At 41.5% G+C, this 22,992-nt stretch overlaps 1 protein-coding gene and 1 long non-coding RNA gene across 9 annotated transcripts in view; one reads left to right on the top strand and one right to left on the bottom strand.

Moving 5' to 3' along the window:
• Positions 1–22,992, bottom strand: part of ANK3 (ankyrin 3) — a 641,190-nt gene that overhangs the window by 103,823 nt on the left and 514,375 nt on the right. For 4 of the 8 annotated variants that reach the window (XM_057308888.1, XM_057308894.1, XM_057308889.1 and 1 more), the window contains 6 exons: positions 20,240–20,338; positions 20,049–20,147; positions 19,417–19,512; positions 14,656–14,728; positions 14,428–14,490; positions 2,155–2,208 (listed from right to left, as the gene is read on the bottom strand). In XM_057308888.1, coding sequence (XP_057164871.1) covers positions 2,155–2,208; positions 14,428–14,490; positions 14,656–14,728; positions 19,417–19,512; positions 20,049–20,147; positions 20,240–20,338 — 484 coding nt within the window. The remainder of the gene's footprint in view (positions 1–2,154; positions 2,209–14,427; positions 14,491–14,655; positions 14,729–19,416; positions 19,513–20,048; positions 20,148–20,239; positions 20,339–22,992) is intronic. The other 4 variants (XM_057308892.1, XM_057308893.1, XM_057308891.1 and 1 more) reach the window with 1 other exon arrangement.
• Positions 1–22,992, top strand: part of LOC123001320 (uncharacterized) — a 36,117-nt gene that overhangs the window by 3,176 nt on the left and 9,949 nt on the right. Inside the window, exon 2 of the long non-coding RNA XR_007189976.2 lies at positions 1,199–1,258. This is a non-coding gene — a long non-coding RNA (uncharacterized LOC123001320). The remainder of the gene's footprint in view (positions 1–1,198; positions 1,259–22,992) is intronic.

Below are 22,992 nucleotides of genomic sequence, written 5' to 3'. Positions count from 1 at the left end.
CATATGGAGAGGCAGCATGGAAAGAGCGGGAGAGATGCCCAGCTAGCCCTCAGCTGTTTCAGGGCTGTCCTGGTGGGGCTGACAGACCTATGACTAAAGATATCACATCGAACATTCTGCCATATTCCTCGCACCCCAGCTGCTACCCAACTGTAATCTCAGCAAAGAGCTCAAGAATCCAGCTGAACCCAGTTAACTCACACAACCATGAGAGATAATAATAAATTAAACCACTGAGTTTAGAGGTGTGTCGTCACAGTGCAGTCAGTAGTGGAAACAGAGAGGAATGAGAAATGACAAGGTCCAAAGGTAGTCCAAAGAGGTCACATGCTGATTGCTTAATGCATCCCTCGCGCATTAGGAGTCAGCTCTGCAGCCTGCCACCTGATTAGCGCAGACCACGTCCAGGAAGAGTACCGTGGTAAATGCCACTAGAGGAAGCCGCATCTATTTAGTATTGACTTTATGCCTCTTAAAGTTAAGAGCACTGGTGTTCTCATTGTTAACTGATTTCTGATAATAAAATACCAGAGGCTGGAAAATGTTTAAAGAAGAACACAAAACACCCCAGTCTACCTCGATCCCTCCATTCACCAAATAATAAAAGCTGTTCAGAGGCATTACACTTCAATTTTCCAGCTATCCACTCTTCCTAGTCCTCCTATCATGACTAGGTTAAGAGGTTTCTTGTACCACAATCAACCTTTCTACGATCCATACCCTTTGACTACCAGGAAATCACACAAAATAGAATCAAGAACAAAGGAGAGAAAGAGAATATATGAAATGATTACCAGGACTGTAGCTGGTCACATAGCTGTGCCCTCATTCCTCTGTATTTATTTATTTTTAGATTTTTAAGTAATCTCTACACTCAACATGGGGCTCGAACTCAAAACTCCAAGATCAGGCATCGCCTGCTCTACCGACTGAGCGACCCAGGCCCTCATTCCATTTTAGATTCCGTGTCAATGGTCCAGTTGTCAAGACGTGGTGGAACGTGCCTAAGCCAACTTCCCCTCGATCTTTCACTGTGCCCACTAATAAGCCTTTTTATGGTGAATAGAGGAAACGGTTCTTGGCCAATATTTAAAAGTGTTTTCATGTCCTAGGAGTTCTTTCTTTTTTTGCATGTCATTTTTCCTAATGCTTTCCATCTTAAGATCATCACTGAGGAATACTTTTGTTACTTTCCTAGGGGTTGAAAGTTGTTTTCCTGTCTGTCTGGAGACAAGAATCATAAAGAAAGTTCCTTAAGGTAACTATACTAAGTTACATTGTCTGAAACTTTGCCAGGAGTGCTTCATTCCTCTGCTATGAAATGCATAATCTTCCTAAGGTATGTACTTTGTAACATTATAGAGCTGCAGTTAAAAATACATTACACCTTTGAATGAATTAATAGTAGAAAACCTTCAAATTATGTGGGATTTAAAAACAGGCTAGATTAGAAAGAATAGAGAGGAACATAGGATCTAGACTCTAATGATTTATTAGGAGTTGCTTTCTTAATAGAACTCTGCAAATAGTCTTATAGACAAATAGTTAAGGATCGAAACTTAGACTTAATTTAGTGTGCTTCTTCTGAAAAAAAAGTGATTGTTCTGACCACCACATAGCAAAGAGAAGAAATGAAAACCACAGGGAAAATAAATCCTTTAAGCATTTCTAGTCTACATTATAGTATAGTAGAGAGCACACCATCAAATCAGCACTCATATCTACTGGGAGCATTTACTACGTTCTAGGCACTGTGCGGTACTTTGTAAGTATCATCATACGATTCTTGCAACAACCTTATGAAATAGATTTGTCTTCACTTCAATATAAAGAAAACCCGTTCAGAGTGGTAGATAACCCAGGATCACTTAGAAACGGGGTAAAACTGGATTCAAAATCAGTTGGTTTGACTACAGAGCCCCACTTTTAACTACTGTGATATGTGATGTTATCGAACAAATACTAGAAGAAATTGGTAACCAAAATTAAGCTCCATGAGGGCAGAGGTTTTTGTCTGTATTGTTCCGTATCCAGTGCCCAGAACAGTGCCCAGCACACAGTAGGTGCTCAATAAACGTGTGCAATGAAAATTCAGTGATTGCCTTTGGAAGCAGCAACTATATTACTGGAGTGAGGAGAAGGAGGGAGACTTACTTTTCACCGTAAACTCTTGTACCTCGGGAATTTTATACCATGGGCACCTACCACCTATTCAAAAAATGAATAAAATTAACAGAATAAACCAAAACAAAATACAGGGACTGCAGATAAGTCATAAAGGCTGTGTTCCGTACGCCACCAGAACACGTATCTGGACACACACGGGTCTGCCAGGTAGATGTTAAGATGTGTATGTGCACCAGCAAATATTTGGCAAACGTGGAGAGGAAACTCAAGTCTTTACGCTATTTGACCTTACTATTTAAAAGACGGAACAGAAGGAATAAAAGCACAAGGCGGGAAGAAGGAGATGCACATTATTGTACATTAGACGCACTTCTAAGAGCTTCCCATTGTTCTAAAGTGGTGGTTCTCAACCTGTAGGATGCGTTAGAATCCCCTGAAAATTTGTATTTCTACAAGTTCCCAAGGGAATCTGATACTTCTGGTCCAAGAACCACACTGTGATAACCACTGGTTTAAGGGATTCTTACAAATAAGTGACACTTATCTAATGGCAGTATTGATTATAGAGAATTAAGTTTTTATTTTCCTGGTGGGAATTACAAGAGTAATTAAAATAGCTTCAGCAACTGAATTCAGTGAAAGGAGTGCAGTATTTCTAAATTTCCAGGCACACGTTTGTATCATCTGAGAACCTCGTTAAACCGCAGACACTGACTCCACAGGTCTGAGGCAGACCCCGAGATTCTGCGCGTGTGAGAAGCTCCCGGGTGACTGCAAACCACACTTCGAGCTGTGAGATAGCAGGGCACCGGACTAGGCTCTGTTACGAGGAAAGCCAAACTACTGCCCCTGAGGCATTTGTCTCCAATAAAGACCAGGACACAAGCAATAATAGAAATACTATACTATGGCTCCTGCTGGTTATGATTTACTTGGTGCTTTGCACGTGTGAGACACTTCGCTGAGCACTTTATATGCACGTCTCGTTCACTCTTCAGCCCCATGAAGCAGGTACTCTCGTTTCCCTTTTCTAGATGAAGACACAGATTTGGAGAGGTGCAGTTATTGTTCACAACTCACACGTCTAGTCGGTGGTAGAGTCTGAGTTAGAATCGACACAGCCAGGTGGCAGGGCCCAAGGTCTTCGCCACCACACCGGGGTCAGAGCGTGTACAAGAGAAATGACAAAAGCATCCGAGAGCTCACAGGAAGAGGGCGTCACCTTTGATCGAGGAGGCGGGGCAGATGTTGAACACGGGTGTGAGTAACGACAGGCAGAGAGGAGCGGAAGCGGGAAGTGGGCCATCCCCAGCCACAGGACGTGGCACGAGGCGGAAAGAATGGGAATGTCCTGAGAACAGCAAGCAGCCAGCTTTACTAAAGTGATAGGCAACTGAGTTGTGGGACGTGAGGGCCATCCTGGGCCATGTTTGTAGGGTCTCTCGAGCTGGATTACAGTATAACAATTGCGATTCAAGTGACAAGCAACATATGTCCACCAGTGGGTGAAAATGCACTTATTTTGTCTGACCCATACATATATATGTATGTACGTATATAGTATGTGCGTGCACACACAGACACACACACACACTCACTCACTGAAGACCCAAACCCTCAAAGCTCTCCCTCTTCCTCTCATGTTCTCCCTCCCTAATTCTAATCCTGCAGGAAGCAGGATTCACTGATAGTTGCCTCTGTCTAATTTAAAAAAAGGGGGGGTGCCATTTATTGAGCACCTACTATAGGCTGGTTACTGTTCTAAATGCTTTGATATGTTGTATCTTTTCATCTTCTCAGCATCTCCATGTGTTATAATTAACCCGTTTAGAGATGAGACAAGACTCAGCATATTTTATTTTTTGAATGTTCAAATAAGGGACATAAAAATACAGATAACTTTGAAAACATTTTCCATCAATTCAAAGCATTCGTCAAAAGACATCTATCTCCCCTAATGTTTAGACAATACATTTTCAGCCTGGAGAATCCACAAGATGGTATTTGCTCACGAGTCTTTTCCCTCCACCCCCCGATATTTTGATTCTCAGAAAAGCAAGGGAACGGGAACTGGATGGAAGGGGAGCACGGTCATATTAGGAGCCTGATGCTCGGACTTTTATTCTAAGGGTCCGAGTCTACCCTAGGGTTGCACAACAAACAATGGGCAGCTCCTTAGACTGCAGATCTGCACGTACTGCAGTTTGGAGCAAGCCCTCAGATTAAGCAAGGTTTCCTGTGACCGTCTGTGAGACTGATCAAAGGGGGAGTGATGTGCAGCTGACGGAATTGCACCATCTAGTTCAGGAGTTCATGCGTGTAGCACAGGCTCTTCAGTGTCAGGCTGGAGGCCCTGGGTGGCCTTCTGGGAGGGGGGAGGCTCAGGGGCAGGCTGCCTGCGCCCCACCCCACACCCCCACCCCACACACCGGGCCAGGTAAAGGAGGAAGCGAGCTCCTCAGCCAGGAAGGAGCAGATGTGGGGCCTTCACAGGAACCTTTTGTTTTCTAGCACCTCCTGGCAGTGGGGTTCTTTCAAAACAGTTTGCTCACTACATTCTGGAATATAATGTTTTCTTGCTTTCCTTCTCAGTGAGAACAATGGGGTAAGCTGAGAAAGTAGATGAGCCGTGGGTGAGATCGGTGGTCTTAAGAAGGCTAAGGAAGTGTGTGTCATTAGGGTTGCGTGCGCCCTTTGGGGAGGGCCAGGTGCCGTGCTCTGCCTCCCCTTCCCTTCGCTCTGGGTACTCTGAAGAGCCAGCCCTCCTCGGTGGCCAAAAGGAATCAGGCTTGAATGGCAAAGTTTGCACATCTCGTAACCAACGCGAACAAGTTGCTGTTCCCACACAGAACAAATGCCTCTTTCTGCTCAGGCTAGATTTTTTTTTTTTTTAAGAGCAAACAAAGTCCATTTGATTCTTTACTCTCAAACATTTATTCTAGTCTTTGTGGCTAGATGTGCTTCTTTTTAAAAAACTGGATTGCAGTTTTTAAACTGCTCCTTAATCCAGGCTAGATATAGTTTCTAAATAAGCATGCATGACTCAGGCTTGGAACTCTTCCAGATGTAGCAATGAAAAATGTCCCCTGTGATCTTGGTTGGGTTAATAAACAAACTCATCCCAGAAAGGAAAACGATTTCAGTGTCCTTCCTGTGAAGAGGTAGAAAAAGACAATGTTGGGACAGATGCTATAACTTTTTCATATTCTTATCATTCTTATCAATACACCTTAACCCTAATCCAGAAATTGCCCTCGGGCATCTGAGTCAGATTACACTGACTTGGTCACATGAACACCTGAGACTGGAGACAGAATGCAGGTAGAAAGAAGTACAAGGCTACGCACACTGTTCTCATTATCTAACATCTATGCCACTTGTAAAGAAGACTAGACAATGAATACATTACCAGCCACAGACTAGCCTGTGAAATCAGCCACTAAAATGTTGGTTCTTACTTAAATAGAACTTGGGCGGCTTAATTCAAGGTGGTAGTGTCATGCCAGTTCATTCTTCTATTTATTCTTCGTCAGCTACTTTTGTCTAGCTTCAGCCCCAAATGCAGACCTCGTTAGCCTCGGCCCTTCCTTACTTCGCACGTAAGGACAGTGTGTGCAAAGCACTGTCCCTGGGTATACGGGAATGCCAGGATCTCACAAGCTTTTGTGGGCAAGCACTTGGCCTCCTCCTGACGTTACACCCAAGCTGCCTTTCCTTGGGCAGGACAACGAACATGTGCTTGTTGGTTTGTTTTCTATTTCCTACCTCTACCTAAAAGCTGTGCGTTTACACGGCAAAGACGGGTGCGCTCTGTTGTCAGTTAGCGTCACTGTGGTTCTGGCCTAGGTGGTCAGACCACCCCTCCCCATCTGTAAAGTCTTCCTCTGCTTCTCCAACCCCTCCCATTCCTGGCCCTCAGTGGTACCCTGCCATCCCCATCTCCATTCATGCTCAGTGCTGATGCTCCATTTTCTTCGCTCTGTAGCAAGGGTCGCAAGGTGAAGGGAAAGGGTTAGGGGTGCTCAGATTAGGACCCACTTCTACATGAAGCAGGTCAGACCTTCCAGGTAGGTGGGCAGTAATGAAAATAACTGGAGGATGAGTGGGTGGGGAGAGAAAGCATTTTCAAAATTTTGACTTGTTTTGGGCAAATAAAAAAACCACTTATCGTCCTTAATCAATAAACATGCTGCATTCCCTGCCGTCCCTTAAGACAGTCCCTGTGTCCATTTCTCCCACTGGCCGCCGCAGTGACTCATTCTGTCACAGCTTCGTGGGGAAAAACCACACACACGTCATGAGAACTGCTCTATTCTGTGTCTATATATCCACCGTGTCATGGATGTGGCAGCTTCCCAAGATCACTTCCTCCAAATCTCTGTTTATCCACATTCGATCTATTCCTTGAAATACTTCCTTCCTGAGGCCTTTGGGAATCTCCCCTTCTTCTGAATTTCCTTGTCACTTTCATCTATTCTTCTTCGCCGCATCTCATCTGAGTAGAAAGTCGGAGCGAAAAACCTAATTCGAAAGCGTTTCTCTGACTATGTGAACCTGCACAAATATCTTAAACCCATGGAGCCTCAGATCCATTAGTGTAAAAAAGAACTAACTGCACTTGAAGTTAGGGCTTTAGATGAAGAATAAATGCAGACTGGAGTAATAATAGTACCAACAATGCTCTCAACTACTTAGAGAAAATTCAGCAGGATAAGGTACCTGGTCACTAACATTCACGGAGATCTCTGGGCTGAAACCTTTACACATGATCTCATTTAAAATTTGCAATAATTTAACAGTTGCCAGACCGTTACCTAAATGACCAGGCACCAGGGATGTCAGAGAAGAGGTTAAGTGCAGGGATTTGCATATATTTGCGTGATCTGGATCAAGGTCCTTAACCTTGCTGGAACCGATTTTCCACATCTATAAAATGGGCATACTGATGGCACTAGCTCAGAGGTCACTGTGAAGGTCACATGACATGATGCGTGAAATGTATATAGATTCATGTCTGGCACATAGAAAGGGCTCAATAAAGAGTAAGTACCTTGTTTATGATGTTTTGCGTGTTCATTTATACGGAATCCTATCAGGGCACAGACACAAGTAAATGTGAGGATTTAAGCTGTGGATACAGTTGTCCGTGGAAGAGGGCCTATCTGTATATGTCCTGAGTGCTGTGACAGGGATAAAGACAGGTCTCCTCCCACGGAGCTAACAGTCTACTTTAAAAGAAAATGAACAAAATTAATCTCAAATTGGCAAATTGCAGTCTGTGGCCTAAATCTGTCTCCCACTGACTTTTTAAATCAAGTTGTTGTTTTTTTAAATAAAGATTTTATTTATTTATTTGAGAGAGAGCACGCAAGCCGGGGGAGGGGCAGAGGGAGAAGCAGACTCCCCACTGAGCAGGGAGCCCCATGCAGGACTTGATTCCAGGACCCTGAGATCACGACCTGAGCCAAAGGCAGACACTTAACCGACTGAGCCACCCAGGCGCCCCTTAAATCAAGTTTTATTGTCACACAGCTGAGCCCATTTGTTGAGGTCTCATCTCGTGCTGCTGTTGTGTTACACAGGCAGGGCTGAGTAGTTGGGCCGGAGACCCATGTGGTGTGAAAATTTGAAAATATTTACCATTGGCCTGTAACAGAAAAAATGTGCTGCCCTCTGAAATTAATGACTAGTACCTCGAGATGAGTATTAGGATGAAATTAAAAAGCATGGACAGAGAGGACAGTGGAAAATAGGTAGCCGGGGCCACACAGAACCTACCGACCACGGAAGGGCCCGACTTTTATGTCAAGTGCAATGTAAGGCCTCAGGAGGTTTTTATCTTAGTTTCGCATTTCTGCTATACATGATTTAGGGGGGTGGCTACTTCTATCACGAAATACAGCAACCACGCAGATGAGTACGGAAAATGTAAAAGTACATTTTCACAAACTGTTACAAAATAATTCGCATCCAGGTCAAGAACTAGAACAACAGCACATCTCATCCCAATCACAGCCTCCTCCTCTCTCCCTCGTGGTAATCGCTTTATGACATTCTTCCCCTTGCCCTTTTTTTTAATAGCCTCACTATCTAATTTATAATCACAGTTCAGTGTTACCTGGGTTGATGAGCTCTGTTGTCTCTGCATAATCTAAACCCAGCGACTAGTGTCATGGGTGTGGACCCTACAGAATTATATGCATACACGTAGACAGAAGGCTGGCAGCAGCTTTTCTGCAACAGCCCCAAATCGGAAACAAGCCTTATTTCCATGTCCAAGTGGCACGGGTAACTTACTTCTGGTACAGGCAGACAACGGACTATCACAGAGAAGCAAAAACGAATGAACTATGCTTACGGGCAACACCATGAAGGAATTTTAAAAAACAACTATGAGCTTTGGAGGGTTTTAAGCTGGGAAATGGAATGATATGAGCCATTTATAATTGTAAAAGGCTGCTGAGGATACTGTTCAGAAATCTTAGTCTGCCGGGGAAGAAGTGGACGGAGTGCAGAGGCTCCTGCCGTGGGCCGCGGGAGAACGGCAAGGAGTCCGCAGGTGGGCCCGGCGAGGGCCGCGGTGGTGGGGAGGCAGAGAAGAGGGACGTGAGATGGGTTCTGGAAGAATTGCTAGGACTTGCTGATGGACTGGGCATGAGTGTTAAGAAAAGGGAGATTACACATAACCTCAGGGTGTGACGGAGCCAGTAGGACGGACGAGCCTGGGAGGAGACACCGTTTGGAGCAGGTGCCCAGGGCATGACGAGTTCAGACAGCCGTGAGAATCTAGACGGAAACATTGGGTACGTGCTGAGCGGGTGGACGGCGTGCATCAAAATCACTCCACAACTCCAACACCAAAGACACGATACCAAAGATAGGATGGACTATTTTTTAGAATATTTTTAGAATATTTAGAATATTTTTAGAATAAAGGCTTCTGCCCCAGTTCATATATATATATATATATATATATATATATTTTTTTTTTTTTTTTTTTTTTTTTTTTTTTGCTGGAATTTCTTTTAAACTCGTTAAGCATTCTTTGAGATGTAGCTACACCTTAGGAGAGTCACTATAAAGCTGTTGATTGATGCAGTCCATAGTCCGGTCTGTCTCAGTGGGAAGGCATTTATTGGAAGGAAGAGGGACATGGCAGGCAAATTGTCTCTGTCCTGCCTGTTCTCAGAAACCTGTCAAACTCGCTTTTCCTTGAGTCTCCCTCCACCGCGATGCAACCGCCCAAACACACAGTGAAGATCTCCTGTGTACAGGTACTGTGCTAGGTTCTGGGTCTCTGCTTCTGGTATTTCATTTTGATTTTATCACGGAGAGAAGCATGCAATTATGTAATGTCTATTTGAAAGGTCAATTGTAAGCAGAGAAATATCAGGCAAAAGGCTAGATGTTATGATTGAACAAGTATTTACAAAATGGTAACATTTCAGGTAAAGAACAATTTCTGCATAACCACCACCACCTCCTTGGACCACCTGGGGCAGGCTAGTCTCCAAGGCTTCTTTCCAGATCTATAAAGCTCAAAACTTAATAACCTGGTTTATTTATTAGCATGTCCAGGGGATCAGGAAAGCAGGATAGTCCTAGGCATTTGTGAGAAGGGGTCCTAAAAGGACATCTTTCTGGTAGTTCTCTTGATATCCATCTTCATGTCTCCCAAAGCAACTTCTCCTACTTTTTTGAGCTTTAGATTGTGCCATTCAATTTCTACTGACTCTTGCCTGATTGAGAAGACTCAGATACGTTCACTGAAACTACTTGCTTTGAGTTCTTACAATCTATTCTAAATTATGTTTGTATTTATTTTCCTGGAATTTGCATTTTGGTCTGCATATTTCTTTTACCAAGATGCTCAGAAGAAGCTATACTATTTCTCCTGTAGTCTTAGCAAGGTCATTAAAAGGTTAATTATTATCTCGTGATACTTTCCAAGAGCATGATCTGTTCCTTTTCCTAAGCTTTCCCTTTTTTTAAAGCTTAAAAAACAATATATTCTTGGATTCTGTGTATAAGAAAACAGATGATGTTAGAGTAGCAATGAAAGAGAAGATCTAGACCCAGATTGTCCGATCTGTCTCCCCGTTCGGCTGTGCCGCTAACCTGGCTGGACAGGTTAAACCCAACGTTTATTTGGGCTTTGCTACCTCATCAGTGTAGTGGACAGCATGCGCGACACGACGCCGAGTCAGTTCACTGGGCACTGAATTTGGCACAAAGGTGACTGAGCGCGACTCTCCTCATGCCTCACGTCACTCTAACATCTGATGAAATTTTATTGCTTTATTATACCTCAAACCTCTACCTATCTGATAATTATCTCTACCACATGTGTATTTAGCCTCTTACTTTTTTTCTTTCAATATTTATTGTCTGCATTTGATCCTGAGTGAGACTTTGCAGCCCTATCAAAATTGTAAGTAGCTGAGAATTAAATAATTCTTCCCAGTGTCACCCAGTTGTCTCCCCAACCTGTTCAGTGGAATCGTATTTCACAGAGCTGACTTTGGTTTTTACTTCCTGTGGCTTAATTCCATTTCTCATTCTTTAAATCTGTCACTATAACCCAACCTCCTAGAATTCTGCAAGCTGAAACAACATTTTATACATTATTTTAAAATTTACAAAATATACTTGATAGGAATTTATAATTTAAAGTCAGCGTTGAACCAAAGCCAGTTCTAAAATCTCTCGGGAGGGGGACCCAAAATAGAAGACAGAGTGAACCTTAATCTCAACTTTCTTCTTTCTTTTCTTCCTTCCTCTCCCTCTTCTTTCTCTCTTTCCCTTTCTTCCCTCCCTTCCTCTTTCTCTTTTCTTTCTTTTAAATTGCAAACTGAATTACAAAACATAGGAATGTAACTGGCACTAGAACAAACATTAACTTTGCATGTATATTAATTTTACATGTATGTGACACACTTCCTGGGAAAGAAGACAAGTGGGGCATTAACATATTTGTGGATCAGTCTGTCCCTCTCGGGGCTCTGCTTACCCCCTACCTAGGTAATGTGTGGGTTAGATAAGGCTGCTTTATCGCCTTTCCCTCTGTTGCCGTGCTTTTGCTGATACTTCAGCCTTCGTTCTACTCTGTAACCTGGCTCCATTGTTCCCCTAGGTCATTAATTGATAACATTGTCTAGATTTGTTTTCTTGATTTTTTAGTGTGTGAAATTTATGCAAACATTCTTTTACCTATCCTAATTTCTCATAGTGGACAGATGAAAGAGGAGAAAGAGAAGGAGAAAGCAAAGAAGAGAAAGAAGGAAAGGACAAGAAAGACTACTCTCAGCACCATTCCCTTAATATTTACTCAATTTTTATAATATGGGATTCAAATTACATTTTTCCATATTACAAACTCGTTCTTCTTTTTCTTTCTTGAGAAAAACTGGCAGCGTATATTGCTTTTCATTTTTATTTGCTTTTAAAAGCTGCTGATCTCCTCAGGGCCCTAGAATATCGGCGTGATGACCTCTTACTGGTTCTTCAGAGGCAGATATTCACCACATCCCTGCGGTTACATGGAAATAAACATTTGCCCCCGTCTGTAAGGGCTTACTGAAACAAGCAGCTCCGAACCCAACTAAAGCAGCAAAGTGCTGGCAAGACTACAAGGCAAATGAGTCAGAAATAAAAGCTATCATTAAAGTTGTAGGGGTCCCTTTAGAATTAAAATTTGGGGGGGGATTTGGAGTAATATAGAAGTGCTAGTTTATGCAGCATACGACGTAAATTCATGATAGGGCAGACGCGGCTTACTGGAGCTCACGTAAGCAGTTTAGCAACTTTAGCTGACAGTGGTATTAATAGGAGTCAAATTAAGTGGGTATTATAACCTCAAAAACGTCTTAAACTTCAACAACAGATTTGTAATATCGTCCATGGACAAAGCAATGGCCCTGCATTACTCTGCTTTGATCAGACTGCACCTGGAATACTGTGTTCAGGTCTGGTCACCTCAATCTGAGGTAGAAACTGACACCCTGAAATGTGCACAGGAGACAATGGTGAGGGAGCCACGATGGTGAGGGAGCTGTGGAAGTGGTGATAATACGCCTGGAGGAAAACTGACTAACGAGAATAGAAAGAAGGACTGTCACACGGAAGAGGCAGGTTTTGTGTTAAACAGTCCCAAATATGTCAGAGCCTGAATCAATGAGATGGACACTTAGTGAAATGAAGAAGTTTAAAGTCAGAGTTGTTTAGAGTGGAATAGGCAGGCTGGCAATTCGGGAATTTCTGTCCTTAAGGCATTTGGGCCAAAGACCTCCTCAGAGAGGATTTTATAGAAGTGACTCCAACATAGACGGTTGAAGTGATCTTTTAGGAACCTCCCCCAACATTAAATTCTACATTATAAAATCAATAGCCATTTGGTTCTCACAGCCCATGGACACACCCACAAGGCAAGGGCCAAAAAGTTTAAAGAAAGATGAATAAGATGAGAATTAAAATTTGTTTATTAATTTCAAATTCCCAAGCTGAGATAAATCCATAAGGAATCACTGTCATTTCTAGTTAAATGGCTAGATGAATGATCTTTAAATTAAATGATTCAAAATTTCTCCTTTTTAGGAAATTATTTGGTTATTCACGTATATAAAGCTGTTATATAGCTTGGCCTCTCATCAATGCAATTATTTTGGGTATTCTGTCCAAAACTAGCAAATTTTTAGGTCTGTGATTGTCATATTTCATTAAATTGCATTTGAAAATATACCTTTGATATGTTTTGTGTGCGTACACACAAACATTTTCCTTTTGTCTTTTGCACATAAGAAATTACTCTGCAAACTTTATATAAGAAGTCATTAAAATATAATATGCCAGCAAGGCATATTATTCTTAAAGTCCTAAAGATGATATAAATATCCAGTTGCGGATAAAACATTAGTAAATATATAGCTGATGATTAAGGCATAAGGAAAGAAAAATTAGTAAAAACCTTTAACGTTTATCAAAACAACATTTACGAACAATGAGACAGCTCTGTCCAGGTTCCTCAATGACCACCAAGGGGTTAGCTGTTCTAGGTATGCATTCTCCGGCCAGAGCACAGTTCCAGTAGGCATTCACGGGAATCCAAAAAAGTCGAAGTGACTTTGGATTATGCAGGCTTCCCACTATTTAGATGTTCATTTAAATTTGTGCGACTCAAAGGAGAAACCAATAATTAAAATAGGGAAAATTACCTCAACACAGAGAAAGACTAACAACATTGAGTCTGATCTGTGAGAAAAATACACGAGAGGTGGCACACAGAGGGAGCGAGAAGATAGACGCCATTTGGGAGAGTCAGGTGGTGCAAGAAAAAAACATAAATATACTAGAGCTTCTCTAAGTACACATTTCCTTACTCCAGCAAAACTCCAAAATTTGCCATCTTTATAATATTTATTCTCTGTAAAGATGCTAATTTTCCAACGGAAATTTTGAAGGTCTCATTCATTACTGTATCGACACACCATGAGCGGGTCAAATGCATTGATTTTTTTTTTTTAATAAAGATTTATTTTTAATTTATTTATGTGACAGAGAGACAGCCAGCGAGAGAGGGAACACAAGCAGGGGGAGTGGGAGAGGAAGAAGCAGGCTCCCAGCAGAGAAGCCCGATGTGGGGCTCGATCCGGGAACGCCAGGATCACGCCCTGAGCCAAAGGCAGACGCTCAACGACTGCGCCACCCAGGTGCCCCCAAATGCATTGATTTTTAAAATAAGGCAGAAAACAAGTTGTTCCTTTTAAACAAATGAAGTATAGCTACAAGAATTTATATTTTGATCTCTTTCATGAAATCAATATTGAAAATTTATATTCTGAAAGCAATTTTGTTCAGGTTGAGTTTTCATTATTGGTTCAAGTTCAAAAGCTGTTTTTACTCCTAAGCTTAGAGTAAACCTTACAATGAGCATTTAGCTCCTTACCTGTAAGATACCTTCTCTTATTTATTTTAAAACATATTTTAGCTGTAAACATTAATCAGATTTCCTCTTCTAGATTTTCAAATGTAAACAATAAAAATCAAATTTCTGCTTAATAGAAACAAACAGAAAGCAATCCATGTCATTAGTGATGCTTGTACTTGCAAGTTGGAAATGGATTCAAGGAGAGGGGCTTTAAAGAGACCACTAATACCAAATATACATCTTTTAAATTGGTACATAAATTAATAATTGGAAGTTAGATGAAGAGTTAGTAACTCAAGGAAGTGTTACATTTTGAAGATAAGAAATGGAAGATAAAGCTGTAGTGAAGTTCCATCACAGTAAAAAGTTACAAATACCTTCTTCAACATCTGAGATATATTCACCATCACTGAGCATTTCAGGGGCGTTGGCTTTATGAACTGCACGATTTAAGTGAACAATGTAAGTGTGTGGAAAATGCATACTCTTTCTACGACAACAAAACACATTAACACTTCTAAAAACATTTTTTGCAATAAACATTCTTCAGGAAACAGATACACAGTCACTCTTAATTATTATGAACACAAAGGTGGTTTTCATACCTTCATCGTCAGACATATCAAGAACTTCATTCATCGTTTCTGGAACATTCATTTTGTGCTTCTCTATGACAGTCTAGTAACAACAACAAAAAAAGCAGTCACTTTAGTATAAGCAGACTGAACATTTTAATGAGACTATTCATTTCTTTCTAAATTAATTAGAACTAATTAATTCAACTATTAATTAATTAATTTTTAAAATTAATATATTATGGGCCTGATGTGCTGAATACCATGGAGCTCCTTCATATAAAATGACATCAAAATCGTCCCTTAGCATTAAGGTCTTCACCATACATACTGCTAAGAAGAAAGATAAGGTGAAAGAATTCTAGTGGTAAAGCAAACCCGCCTAAAAGATGTAGGTTCCTAACGAGGCTTTTCAGAAGAAAAGAGAAGAGAGATACCACCTCTCCTAGTCCATTGTTATACTTTTTCATGGTCTGAGGAACCTGCCACCTCATTCCACTAAAAGTCTTGGCCGAAGACAAGCCAAGTGAACAGCGAGCATTGTGCCTTTACTGCTTGCGCCAAGCCAGCCATTAATTTTGTCTTCCCCTTCTAGATGTACATTTTAATTCCTAGAGTATAAAACATTGAGATTGCATAAATTATATTACTGTTGCAACTATGCCATGCAGAAAATATTTTAGAGGTCATGCATTTGCAAGATCATTTTCACCTCCACGCAATTTTAAAGAACTGGATATTACAGAACAAAGGCCTTAGTGAATTTTTTAGCTGCTTTTTGATGACTTTTTACCTGTAGAGCTTGTATAAATCCAAAGGACACTGACCACTTGTTAAAAATACTAATGACTTAATGTTTTAGACTTAAAACAAGTCCTCTTCTTCTTTTTTTTTTTTTTTAAGATTTTATCTATGTATTTGATAGAGAGAGAGAGACAGCCAGTGAGAGAGGCCTCTTCTTATTTTGAGCATATGAAAGGCTAATGGTAAAAGGGAAGATACGTACTTAAATAAGACAACTGAAAAAAAGCTGGGTTGTTAAAACTATGGTACATTTATCATAATTAATGAACCAGTACTCCCATATTACTATTAATTAAAGCCTGTATTTTATTCAGATTAACTTAATTTTTACCAAATGTCCCTTTTGTCTTCTAGGTTCAGGATACCACATTATCTTTACCTGTCATGCCCCCTTTGGCTCCTATGGCTGTGACAGTTTCTCAGACTTGCCATGCTTCTGATGACCTTCACAGTTTATTTATCTATTTATTTATTTTTAAAGATTCCATTTATTTACTTGACAGAGAGAGGGAGAGGGAGAGAGAGAGAGAATGCACACAAGCCAGGGAAGGGGCAGAGAAGCAGATTCCCAGCTAAGCAGGGATTGAGTGGGACTCGATCCCAGTACCCCGGGACCGTGACCTGAGCCAAAGGCAGAGGCTTAAGAGACTGAGCCACCCAGGCACCCGAACTTCACAATTTAGAAGTGAACTGGTCAGGTCTTTTGTAGACTATCCCTCAGTTGGGATTTGTCTCATGTTCTTCTCATGATTAGACTGGGTTCCATGTTTTGGGGAAGAAGACCACAGAGGTAAAGTGCTATTTTCATCACATAGTATCAAGGGTCCATACTATCAACAGGATTTAACAGTGTTGATGTTGCCCTTGGACACCTGGCTGAGGCAGTTTTGTCAGGTTTCCCTACCGTAAAGTTATTCTATTTCCCTCCATGTCCCTTTCCATACTGTTTCCTTTGTAGGGAAGTCACTATACTCAGCCCACACTTAAGCTGTGGGGAGTTACATTCTCTCCTTGAGGGTGAAGTATTTTCATAAATTGTTTGGAATTTTTTGCCTGATTTGCCTCTTCTTCCCTATTTATTCAGTCATTTATCTACATCAATATGGACTCACAGAAACTTATTTTATACTTTGCACTATACTCCAATTCACTCTTTCTTTCTATCTATCTATCTATCTATCTATCTATCTATCATCTATCTATCTATCATCTATCTATCTATCATCTATCTATCTTAAACTGTTCCAGCTTTGGCCACTGGGAACTCTTCCAGTTGACCCCGGTGTCCTTTTGACACAGCCCCATAACTGTGTGTATGCGTGTTGATTTGAGACACTTCCTTACTTTTTGGCACTACAAGATGTTCCGGGGTCATCTTGCATATCTCCTTCCCCAGATCTAGATTCAGCTATTTCTCGAAGAAGCCCTGATTCTCTTTATTACAGAACAGTATTAGAGACCAGTATCTGAGAGATAGATGTCCTCTGTTCTTTGCTAACGAGGGAACTGAGTATTTTAAACAATGCAATTTAAATGCTTAATTCATCTTTTGAATGTCAGCTTCTAGCTCCTCAGTTTTCTACTCTGCTATGATTGTAATGTCCCTAACTCAAGCATCTTTCTCAGAATTGCCACGTCCTACATTGTACTCATGTAAGTTTTTTGAAAAACTGATGTCTGCTTATGGAGTCAGTGGCTGCTGGGGCCCCAGGAAGGGGCCGTGCGGAGGCCCACCCGCCACGGGCTGCACTCTGGTTAGTGTGCTCAAGTCACAGACCCCACCCTGAACTCTGCCGGCCCTCATCTGTGCCGGGTGACATGTGACTGCTGGAGCAGACTGACACAGTGGCATCTCAGCTTGAAGTGAAGTCTCCAATACCACAACGCTGGACTAAGTCTTAGAGGCTTCAGCGGACTCTTTCCTAACCTATGTGAGCACTTCATTCGGTGGAAGCTTCACTTACTTCATTAGGCAAACTGGATCTTTCCTGTTAGCATGAGTCCTATCTTCTCTTGCAGAAATTACCAGCCAACTCAGCGGATGATACTGAGGGATACGGCCTGACTCTCATACACATTGTGTTTTTCACCTGGAACCAGAGCCTCGAAACCCTTCTCAGGCTGTAACTTTACTTCCTCTGTCTTTAACTTTATTTTTCCTTAAGTTTTGTTTTTTGTTTTTTAAAAATATTTTATTTTAAAGAATCTCTACATCCCACATGGGGTTTGGCCCCATAACCCCAAGGCCAAGAGTCTTACACTCTACAAACTGAGCCAGCCAGGAGCCCCTCCTCAAGCATTTTTGATATTCAAGAAACATTCTGAACTTTCCCGATGCGTGAGAAAGTCATTTACATTCAATAAGCAAGATTTATATTTTGAACATATATAGGTTTCAGTTCTCTAACACTGAAAAAGTCGTTTCATATATTTATTGTAGTGATTTCAAATCTTTTATAGTATTTTGACACTTGACCATTCTTTAATACCTTGTCCTTCTCCTTTTTTTCTCACTCTAGAGAAAGCTACATGGAATATCTATAAGATTAAGGTTAATAAACATTATTTGTTTAAACTCTGTTCTTAAGAATTTAGTAACAGATATTAAAATCATGAAATACTCAATATACTACACATATAAAGCAATGTGTAGTAATTTATCTCTATACAAACTACACCTCTAAGTTAGAAACATGCCCTGGTTGATAACCATTGCCCTAGCCCATTACAGCTACTGCTTTCTTTTTTGCAAATTGCATCCTTTCTCTCTTGCAATCAATAGGCTTATTTTTTTTTTTTTTTTAGCTTTTAAAGCCTGTACATCACCAAATAACTCAACCAGTAGGTTGCTACAGAGTCCCTCAACCCATTTTTTTTTTAAAGAAGAATGTCTTTGATTTTTTTTTTTAATTTTATTTATTTATTTGACAGAGAGAGAGAGAGAGACAGGGAGAGAGGGAACACAAGCAGGGGGAGTGGAGAGGGAGAAGCAGGCTTCCCACTGATGTGGGGCTCAATCCCTGGACCCTGAGATCATGACACGAGCCGAAGGCAGTCACTTATCGACTGAACCACCCAGGCGCCCCCACCCATTTTCTTTATACGAAGCAGTGTGTATGAGAACCGTTTGCAGATGCTAACTATGCCTCCCTTCACATCGGAAGGTGGTGGATGAGAGAAGGAGGCAGAGCTGATAATTCCCAATGTTCCAGAGTCCTAAATTTACATGGTACGAAGGCAATCTCAGGCATGTGCGTTGAGTCATGGAGTCAGGAATAACCCCAATAAGCCTCTGATATGGTGCAATATCTGCTCTTGATTCCACAGTTACCAAATCCTGATGCAGTTCAAAGGCTCCAGATGGTGCTAATAAGAAAGGACTTATCCTAGAGGCTGCAGCTTGTAAAAATGTATCTGACGCCAGTAAGGCCTCCTGGTAAAGATTTATTTATAATTTTAACAAAACATCCTATTGTTTTTCCTATGAAAACTCCAATAGCTGAACGAAAGAGCAGTGAGAGTGGTGGCAAAATCAATTCTGATCCTCTCTCTAATGTTTTATCTTGACACTGTAAAAATGCATGTGTAGTAATGACAACAATGTATCCACTATCATGTGTGAGTTATAACATTTCAAAGAACCAACTTCCTCACATTACCAAAGGTGGATATTAAAATATTTCTGCCTTCATTTCATTAAAAATGTTTTTATATCAAAACAAACAAACACATACGTTTAGCTTTCTATGGAACAAAACACCCTATAGCAACAAATGCAACTTTTAGAAAGGTATTTTTTGTGTTTAGTTTCTCAATATCAGAAATGAGAGCTGCTATGCTGGCTGCCAGCAATGAGGTGACAGCATTTGGAAGCATGGTGCTTAGTCTGTGAATGGGGTAAAGTTGGTTCATCTCCCAAAACCCCCAGAAAACTGACAGCGTGAGAGCTGGCTCTCAGGGTGATGAGGTCCGGCATCTGCTACTTACAGTCGTGGTCATGGTTTCCTCGGTCACCACCTTCAGGGTGTCGACCACTGAGATATAGCCAAGCCTCCGGGCAATGGCTAGGGCAGTGTTCCCATTCTGCAAGAGGGAAATGAGGACAAGGAATTAAGAAGTCATTCCCCGTTCTCAGTGTCTGTGTGTTTCCACATGTTTCGCCCATACTAAACAGAAGGTGACTGTCTCATTGGTCCCACCCACTGCCATACACAAAACACTATTTCATCAGAGATGCACCTTGCACAAAACCCGCCTAACCTGTTCCCACTCACACAGCAGAGACTTGGCTGCTACACATAGAATCCAAGAGGCTTTTTAACATTCTAAGTCATCAAGGAAACATACATGCTTTTCTTTTTATATTTATATTTCCTACTAGGTGGTAATGGATTTGTAGTTTTTAAGTGTGGAATACTAATCACATCTCTCTCTCTGGACGACTCACAATATAGCTACTGTCCTTTGGCCTGAATTCTACAGAACATTCCATTTACACCTATTAATGAAAGTAAAACAGCGACATTGGTGCACAATGAAAACTGTAAGAAGATTCCAGCATCCAGGTTCATCCCCTCCCTCTTCCCTTAGACTCCCTCTTCCCTTCCCTTCACACTTACCACAGTGAGTTCATTGGGGGAAGCATTGTTCTGAAGCAAGACATTTATTATATGCGTGTGCCCCTGCTGAGCGGCTTGATGTAATGGCGTATACCCATTCTGCAGAAGCAAGATGGAAAAAATGACTCTTAACTTCCTTGGACACAAAATTAACGACTTTGGTGGTGGATACAAAGGGGAAGAGAGTTTACCTTTGTTTTGGCATTAACTTTTGCAGAATGCTGGAGCAGGAAATTAACAATCTTGATGTTTCCATAGTGGCAGCCCACATGTAAAGGTGTGTATCCCATCTGTAATTACATTTTTTGGAAAAGAAACCTCATAAGTATACTTTCAGTAACAGCTGTCCTAAACAGAAGCAAAAGTATTATTTAACCTGTCTTTTGGACTGGCATAAGTAGTTTTTTTCCCCTACATATATGCCCTCGATATTTCTCAGAGCTCATGTTAGATATAAAAAATAATATGTCACATGTAAGTAGTTATTGGACTTCCCAACGTGCTTTCTCTTGCATCAGCTCATTTTATTCTCACACCAACTTTTCAAGACAGGAAACGAACATGGCACAGTCAACAGCCTGGACACAGTGATTCAGTAGCTTCTTGTTGAGGGACAGGAAGAACGTTGTGTGGACAGATGTGGGCTAGGATTTATTGAACACTCTACTCTCTAAAAGCATAAGATGGAGGGAGAAAAAACCATGAAGTGGCTAAATGATAATGCCAGGTAACAGATGATTATCAGAGCACATGACAGAGATAGGAAGTCAGCAATACTACAGCGAAAGCGGCTGGTGGGAGTTCAGGAGGTCTGAGAAGTGTGAACTTGACCCAGGTATATATGCTGGAGTTAGTCTCCTGCTTACCTAGCTAGCGTCACGTAATTTGAAAACTGATTCAGACAAAGCAGTAAGTTGCTTCCCAAGTTAGTATCCACTGGCCCCTGAGGAACTATAAGTTGTATCTATTAAAAGATATATCTTACATATATATATTTATATATGTATGTGTATAATTATTTTTTAAAATAAGGATATTCCAGATACTTTTCTAGATGGCCCCACTGCAGCAGCAACCACCAGGCGATTTCAGCAGCTACAATTAATTTCTGTGCATGAGGACACTAGCAGCACCAGATTGACAAGGGGAGAGGACTGAGTTTTAAAAACATTTCTCAGTGTGAATGGTGGGGGAGTTGGAATCCATGTTTTCAAGGGTCTGTATCTCATATGTTATGCACTATTGTATCTTTATGGTGACTCTATGCTATGGACAGAATGTTTCTATCCCCCCAAATTCACATGCTGAAACCCCAATCCCCAGTGTGATGGTATTCGGAGATAGGTCTTTGGGAGGTAATTAGGTCATAGGTAATTAGGTGGAACCCTCATGAATGGGATTCATGCCCTTATAGGAAGAGACAGGAGACAGCTTGCCTCTTCTCTGCCCTCTGCCATGTGAAATTACAACAAGAAGGTACGAGATAGCCACCTGCAAACCAGCAAGAGATCCCTCACCAGACAAGGGATCTGCTGGCACTTAGGACTTCCCAACCTTCAGAACGGTGAGAAATGACGGTGTGTCCACTCTCTGGTGTTCTTGTCATAGCAGCCCAAACTGACTAAGACGTGCCAGCAAACGGGTATGTCCGAATTTGAAAAGGGCATGCCCAGACCACGGCTGATTGTGGAAGGTGAAGACATCTCACCAGGATGTGCAGCCCTAAAGAGCTCTACTCTGGTCAGATTCCGTTCCACAGACCGACCTGGTCAGTGCTGCCCAGACTCCCAGTGCTGGTGCGCGCCAGGAGCGCGTGCGTGAGTCTGATCTCCAGCTCCCGCAGCTGCTCCCGCTCCACGCAGATCCTGTCGAGGGAGCCAGAACTGACTTGCCTCACTTTGCAGGCTTCTTTCTCCATACTAAGGAACTCAGGACGTCGCATTAGGAATCAGAATGCTGCTTAGTGGGGCAGGCATGAAAATAGTTTTCCCCAGTCAGATCTCAGTACAATTAGCTTAACTGAAGTAATATTATTCCCAACTTTCGTGGTATAGGAATAATCCTAAGCTAAAAACATACAGAAAATATTTTAAAAATCTAAATATTAAGAATCTTTTCAGGTTTTCAGGGGGCGCCTGGGTAGCTCAGTCAGTTAAGTCTGCCTTCGGCGCAGGTCATGATCTCGGGCTCCTGGGATCCAGTCCCGGGATCAAGTCCCGCATGGGGCTCCCTGCCCAACGGGGAATCTGCTTCTTCTTCTGCCCCTCCCCCTGCTTATGTTACCGCTCTGCCAAATAAATAAAATCTTGCAAAAAATAAAAATAAATAAAAATTTTAAAAAAGACACTTTCCAGGTTTTTAGTCAGTGTGCCTGAGCAATGATGAAAGTTTCCAAAGGCTGTTGTGCTACGTGTACTAATTAGATTTTTTTAAAGAAATTGAATTATGTTACGAATCTTAATGTCCAGTTTCTACTCATCCTCATAGCTTTCCATCTCATTCCTAGTAAAACCCTAAGTCATTATAATGGGCTATTAGGACCTGTCTGATATGGTCCCTTCTCTATACCCTCCATGTATTATATCTCTGAGCTCATTCCAACTAACATTTTCCTTGTGTGTTGTACTCGAGGATACTGATCTTCTTGCTGTTCCACAAGCATTAAAGTATATTATTAAAAAATACATGTGCATGGCCAAGACGATTTAGTTGGCATTTAGAGAAACCAAACTGGGTCTCTTCCATTCATCGAGGGCCAGAAAATTCCCACATTAAATGGCACCTTGCACAAATATGCTCAGAGAGATGTGATTTGAGAAATTCTTTCCAACTAGCAGCAATCGATTTTGGAAAGACCGACTATTCTTTCTGAAATGGCTAAGAAATAATCACAGTTCAGCTAACTGAGCAGTCTCTGCCTCTTTTCCCACTGTTGCCTACCTAG

The sequence above is a fragment of the Ursus arctos genome, unplaced genomic scaffold, assembly GCF_023065955.2.
Source record: "Ursus arctos isolate Adak ecotype North America unplaced genomic scaffold, UrsArc2.0 scaffold_7, whole genome shotgun sequence".
Classification (NCBI taxonomy): domain Eukaryota; kingdom Metazoa; phylum Chordata; class Mammalia; order Carnivora; family Ursidae; genus Ursus; species Ursus arctos.
Note: the sequence above shows the minus strand (reverse complement) of the source record. Positions and strands in the feature narration are given on the sequence as shown.